A 6,684-nucleotide genomic window follows, 5' to 3' on the forward strand; every position below is an offset into this window, starting at 1 on the left:
AAGCTCTTTGATTTTTAGACAAGCTAATGGTCTTTTAAGTAAAAATCATCAGCTTTGAACATATCTTGGAAAACGAAAACATCCTGTATTATTGTCCACGAATTTTCTACCATAACATGTCTTTATATTCATATTTCCGTTCTCCATCAAACTCAACATAACAAAATCTGTTTAAAAATGATGAGTTCTTTAGAAAGTTTTTCAAAAACAACTTTGGCTTCGTTTAAAAAATAATTCCGAAAAAGGTTACCGACAAATAGAAAACAGACACGTTTAAACATAAAACATCTCCTTTATCTCTCTTCGGCGGCACACACATATCCCCACACCCCCTCCATCTCCACCTCCCGACACAGATTCATTGCATCACGGCACAAACATCGCCACTTCTTAAAACAAATCCTGCACAGATCCGAATCAAAATCCACTTTTTTGCTTCTGTAATTTCATCACAAATGACCCATCTCCTTCTTCTTCATTAGATCCATCCAAAACCCCACAAAAATGTCATCTTCTTCATCACCACCCTCTTCACAAGTGTTCTTCATTTCATCACTCATTATCCTCTGGTATTCATCGAACATCGGTGTTCTTCTCCTCAATAAGTTCTTGCTCTCCAATTATGGCTTCAAATTCCCAATTTTTCTCACAATGTGTCATATGTCAGCTTGTGCTATCCTCAGTTACATCTCCATTGTTTTTCTCAAAGTTGTTCCCTTTCAGAAGATCAAATCGAGGTCGCAGTTTTTAAGGATTGCAACTCTCAGCATTGTGTTTTGTGCGTCCGTTGTAGGTGGGAATATTTCTCTTAGATTTTTGCCTGTTTCTTTCAACCAAGCTGTCGGTGCAACGACACCGTTTTTCACCGCCATGTTTGCGTATCTGATGACCTTAAAGAGAGAAGCTTGGGTTACCTATGGTGCACTTGTTCCTGTGGTCACTGGTGTTGTGATTGCCAGTGGGGTATGTTTTTTCTTGAATTATTGAACTTCGTTTTTGGATAAAATAAGGATCAGATTATGGGGTTATTGTTCTTGACTTGATTTAATCTTGATCTATGCTCAATTTTCTTGATCTTAAGTAAATTCGTTTAGATCTTAAACTACATGTACAATTGGAAACCTCTTAATTTGTTAGTAATTCTTCACATAAATGTAAATTCACATAGTCATTGTTACACTTTTCGTTTTCTTGAAAATTGATCTTTTAAGAAGGATTAAATTATTCGATTTTTGGCAGGGTGAGCCAAGTTTTCATTTGTATGGATTTATTATGTGCATAAGTGCGACCGCTGCTAGGGCCTTCAAGTCAGTTCTTCAAGGCATCCTACTTTCTTCCGAGGGGTAAATCTGTAAATTCATGTTCTTGTCATTAAGTTAATAACATCTCCTTTAGGAGAAACTATTGAATACAATGATTATAATGCCACATTTTCATATAAAGTCACATGTAAAATCCCATTTCTAATACGTAAAATCAGGTTTCAAATACAGACATTTTCTCATAAAGTCACATGTAAATTCCCATTTTGTATATGTAAAATCCCATTTCGAATACATTGATTATAGTGTGACATTTTGCTATAAAGTCACATGTAAAATCCCATTTGGAATATGTAAAATCTTATTTCGAATACAATGATTATACCGTGACATTTTTCCTTAAAGTCACATGTAAAATCCGAATTTGAACATGTAATTCACTCACTAACAATTACCATATGATTTGATATATTTGCAGGGAGAAATTGAATTCCATGAATTTGTTGCTATATATGTCCCCGATTGCGATCGTTGTTTTATTGCCTGCTGCACTTATAATGGAACCAGATGTGATAGAAGTTACCATTTCTCTTGCATTGAAACATAGATTCATGTGGCTATTGCTTTTGATCAATTCAACCATGGCTTATGCAGCCAACTTGACCAATTTCTTGGTGACCAAGAACACAAGTGCATTGACACTCCAGGTTCCTCTCTCACCCTCTTGGTTCCTAATGCACTTTCTTTGTATATACCAAGAAAAAAAAGATGCATTTTGACTTTAATCGGTCAAACCTAGTAGTTTACAAGTTCAAAAATCATATGAACTTTAATTGAGAATTAGCACTAACAGTTTCTATCTTCCAATGCCTGTTGCGAAACTCCACATATTATCAAAGTTCTTTTTTTTATTAAAAATTGAAATAAAATAGTTTGTCCATTTGACCGAAAAAGTCAAACAAGTTATGAGTGACGTTCATCACATATACTTTTTCTGCAAAAGGTATACAGTAGCTGACATAAGGAATCCCAATTTACATTGGATTTCGAACTCGGACTGGACCCTTGAACAACTATGTGGACTTCACATCCTTATTAATTGAAGTTGATATATATGTGATCATCAGGTACTTGGGAATGCGAAAGGAGCTGTAGCTGTTGTTATCTCGATACTTCTTTTCAGAAATCCCGTGACATTTGTAGGAATAGCTGGTTACTCGATGACTGTTATGGGGGTGGTTGCTTATGGAGAAGCCAAGCGGAGATACAAATGATTGTCAACCAAAACATTTTAGCAGCAGTTAGAGCATTGAATTATTGATTACGATTAGAAGTGAGAGCTAAGAGAGGTTTATTTTTTGAATTGGATTCAACAACTTTGTGAAGCACCATAGACTCGTTGGTTTTGTGAAACATATAAGAGAAAAAGCTTTCACATGTAGCTTTCATGCTATATATCAGATGAAAGTCATGTAATTTCTGAGTGCTTTCATGTGAAACTTAGAGTTGGTTTGTGGTATGTAATTTTAAAGGTCATTATTATAACATGGTTAGTTCATGTTCTTGGAAAGACAACCAAAATCTCGAGCTTCATAGACCTTTGCAAAAGAAAATTATCGTGTCATTATAAACAAAAAGAGACGATGTTTTTTCATATGCATTTTTGTGCCAATGAAGAAGCTTAAACTAATAATTATCAGGAAAAGAAATCGTATGCCTTTCATTTTAGGGAAACTAAGAGGGTGTTTTTTTTTTTTTTTTTTTTTTTAATAATGATTTTTTTTTCCTGTTTTTAAAAAATAAATTTCTACTGAATGCCTCATTCCGAACTTTTGTTAACATTTTAGACTACTTTTCATTTTTTTTCAAAGAAAGCATCATTCTGGGTTTGATCTTCAAACTCTTGTAGTTATTTTTTGGTTTTTTCTTTCTAAAATTTTTTGAAAGAAATATCTTCACTTATGTCTAAAATATTTATTTCGAAGTGTTTAATATCACCGTTTTTCAATAAAACGTCTAACTTTATACACTAATATCATATATAATTCCAATGGCAGCCCTCGGGTGTGCGAGTGGTGCGGTCGCATGAGACCTTTGATTTAAAAGACCTTCAAATTCATGGAAAAATATATAGTAATGGTTTTGGTATTTTCATAAAATATATTTTTACGTATTATTATTAAAGAAAATTAATAGTTAGCTATATATACAATGTAACATTTGATTTCAATTTTAAAGTAATTTTAATTGTGAAAAAGTCAATGGAAATAAAAAATCAAAATCATATCATAAATTCTATAATTTATCAACAATTTAAGGAAAGTATATATATCAAAAAAATACATATTGTTAAGATTAGTTTAGGGTCCAACAATCATGAAAAATGAACTTCAAAATAAATAAATATCAAAGTAAGCAAATAAACTAAGAGTAATAAATAAATAACATCAAAGTAAGCAAATAAACTAAGAGTAAGACATTATAAGCATAGAGATGGAGAAGAATATATATGATTTCACTGAAAAGATAAGTGTTTTTGTAAAGATAAGTGTTTTTGTAAGACGTTACAATATATATTTATAGGCAAACATCATATGACCTGTCAAATCAGATCTTAGAAGCATGGGTCTAAGATAATATAAAAGTATCATATATGGTACATAGTATACCGACTACTACCTAATGTGGACATGCCATTAATAAACAAACATAAAAGGTACAAAGGCATGATCCATCTGTGATATGGTTGCGAGCGTGCTGATAGATTGCTACGGATTAGGTTTCCAAATCCGCATTCTGTTATGACCAGTTCTTGGGTTTCAACACATATGTTTCCAGTATAAGTTCAAGTAAACATTATAGATTTTTATAAAACCACCAAAAACATCAAAGCCTAACAAACTGTAACGACCCAAAATTTCACGTCCAAAAATTTCGTTTATAAAACATTACATAGAAAACGTTAACAATTAAAACATTGTTTAGCTGAACCACTTCACATTGAAAACCAAATTAAAAACCACAACATTCAATCAATCAAAATATCAGAGTATCAATCCCAGAATAAACTCGAAATTGCAGAAACAAGAGGGTGTGTGTGTGACATACCTGAAACCAAAACTGAAAACCGTAAGCACGAAGCTTAGTGAGTTCCCCCATAATACCTCATACCATGCAAGCATATAACAAAGAACGTTCAGCTAGGAGTTACGGGCCTCGCCCACACTCGGGAAGATACGGGCCCTGCCCACACTTCGTTAGCCGGAAGATATGGGCCTCGCCCACACTTGTGAAGATACGGGCCCTGCCCACACTTCGCTAGTCGGGAGATACGGGCCTCGCCCACACTCTACTATCTGGGAGATACGGGCCTAGCCCACACTCCAACCTCGGAGAGATACGGGCCCTGCCCACACTCTACCGCTAACCCATAAAATACAAGTATCACACAGACAACAAGTATAAGCAACTCTATTGTATTGACACATATATCATACTTGACTAAACCCAGAGATACGGGCTCGGCCCACACTCTAGTGCTAACATCTCGTCTACACGGGTCGGCCTTGGTGCCTTAGACCCATTTCTACTGAAAAGGAAACTCACCTCGAAATAGCTGCTAATCTGGTCGAGGACTGACTGCCTACTGCTGCTCCGAAAATCCTCCGGCTGCAAACCCCACAACATACTCAGTCAATCACTGCTAACTGTCCATTGGGTAAAATGACCATTTTACCCCTGATCATGTCATAAGTCAAAGTCAGAGTCAACTTTCAGTTGACCCGACTCGCCGAGTTGGCTCTCCAACTCGCTGAGTCCCTATCCAAACGACTGTCCTGGATCCCGACCCTACTCGTCGAGCTGGGCGTTGCCTCGACGAGTTCTTCTTCTTAACTGAGGTTCAAGTCCTTCATCCTACTCGCCGAGTTGTATGAACAACTCGTCGAGTTCATCTTCACCCGAAGAACACTTTACGCTGTGACTCGCCGAGTTGTATGAACAACTCGCCGAGTCTGTTCTTGATCTAAGGAGATTGCCTTGAACTCGCCGAGTCAGGGCAGGGACTCGCCGAGTTCCTCCATGGATGAGTTTGGCTTCCAACTCACTGAGTCACACCCCGTGACTCACTACACCCACTCGACACAACGAAAAGGGGACAAGTCGGAGACTCGCGAGCAGACTCGCCGAGTCTGATGAACGACTCGCCGAGTCGTCGCCATGCATTCACTATATACGCGATTTTGCTCGATTTCAGTCCATGCCAATTACAGATCTGGGTTCCTAGGGCATGAATGACACGTAAAGTTTCCAACTTTACGTGTAGATACTCACCAATGAGGGATTTAGGGCTCAAATTGCCTCAAAAGGGTAGATCTAGGGTGAACAAGCAACATGGGTCCATAAAGATAACAGATCTGAGCTCCTGGAGCTCAATCTTGCCTAGATCTAAAGGCCAACCAACTTATTACGACTTATATTGCACATACAAGCTTGGGGATTGGCTCAAGAATGACTTAAATGAAGTAATAAGCATAGAAACAAGGGGAAAACGGGTTATACCTCAAAGGAACTGTTGAGAGAGCACAAAGATGCTTGGAGTCCTTCCCTTCCTCTTGATCTACTCCCCTTTTGCCTCAAAACCTTCAAGAATACACAACAATTTCTTCAAACTCTCTATGAACAAGCTTAGAACGAGGGTTGGGAGCTCTAAGGGTGAATGGGGGCTGGCCTTGGGCGGATATGGTGTTTAAATAGGGTGGAAACCCCTGAAACTTAGGGTTTCATCCAACAGCGGTGACTCGCCGAGTCCAAGATATGGACTCGCCGAGTCTCCAACTTAAACGTGTCCCGGGTCCCGTACCTACTCGGCGAGTCGGACCTATGACTCGCCGAGTCCAAGGCTAAAAGAAAAGAGAATACCCAAATAAGATTTACGTACCAGGAACCAGGTGCTACACAAACCTAATAACAATGTAAGTAGGTCGTTAGTGTTACTTGTCTCTCTCGCCAAATACTATCTTTCTATTGTCTTGAATCTTGATATCTCGTTGAGTCGTTGGTAGTCGTCTTGTCCTCCTTTAAGTTCTCTATCCAACTCGCTGACTACATGTTAGTATCTATTATCTCTTTAAATTTCCCAAGTTTCAATTGTGCTTGACTGCTTTTTCTCCCAAGATAAATTCTCCTTTTTATTTTAATGATGTATTTATGAATTCATAATGAAATTAATGAATAATGAAGTAGAGAATGTGAAAAACAATGTTCTTGGTTTGTCATTTTGTATAGTATAGTGTCTTGTGAATTGTGTTTATCATTCTATCACTATTGTAACACTTGGAATCCTGGTATGTTCAATTTTTCCCCTTGTATATTGATTATTGCATTTTGGTCCTTATGTTGTACGCATGGCATACCACATGGT

The 6,684-nt window shown here is 37.2% G+C and overlaps 1 protein-coding gene across 1 annotated transcript; it reads left to right on the forward strand.

Annotated features, from left to right (window-relative positions):
* The first annotated feature begins 291 nt into the window (after positions 1-291).
* Positions 292-2,807, forward strand: LOC145069133 (UDP-URONIC ACID TRANSPORTER 1-like). The gene is made up of 4 exons (XM_079016103.1): positions 292-963; positions 1,240-1,343; positions 1,741-1,969; positions 2,390-2,807. The coding sequence occupies exons 1-4, from the start codon at positions 505-507 to the stop codon at positions 2,534-2,536; spliced, it is 939 nt and encodes a 312-aa protein (XP_078872229.1). The 5' UTR covers positions 292-504; the 3' UTR covers positions 2,537-2,807.
* Positions 2,808-6,684: the final 3,877 nt, after the last annotated feature.

This window comes from Lactuca serriola, chromosome 8, assembly GCF_051521515.1.
Source record: "Lactuca serriola cultivar US96UC23 chromosome 8, Lser_US96UC23_V15, whole genome shotgun sequence".
NCBI classification, from domain to species: Eukaryota; Viridiplantae; Streptophyta; class Magnoliopsida; order Asterales; family Asteraceae; genus Lactuca; species Lactuca serriola.

What these genes read in the sequence shown, in the direction of transcription:
- LOC145069133 (XM_079016103.1), top strand. Translation starts at nt 505, where the DNA reads ATGTCATCTTCTTCATCACCACCCTCTTCACAAGTGTTCTTCATTTCA. An exon ending in ATCCTACTTTCTTCCGAGGG is followed by an intron (nt 1,344 to 1,740) that starts GTAAATCTGTAA and finishes ATATATTTGCAG; the next exon opens with GGAGAAATTGAATTCCATGA. An exon ending in CAAGTGCATTGACACTCCAG is followed by an intron (nt 1,970 to 2,389) that starts GTTCCTCTCTCA and finishes TGTGATCATCAG; the next exon opens with GTACTTGGGAATGCGAAAGG.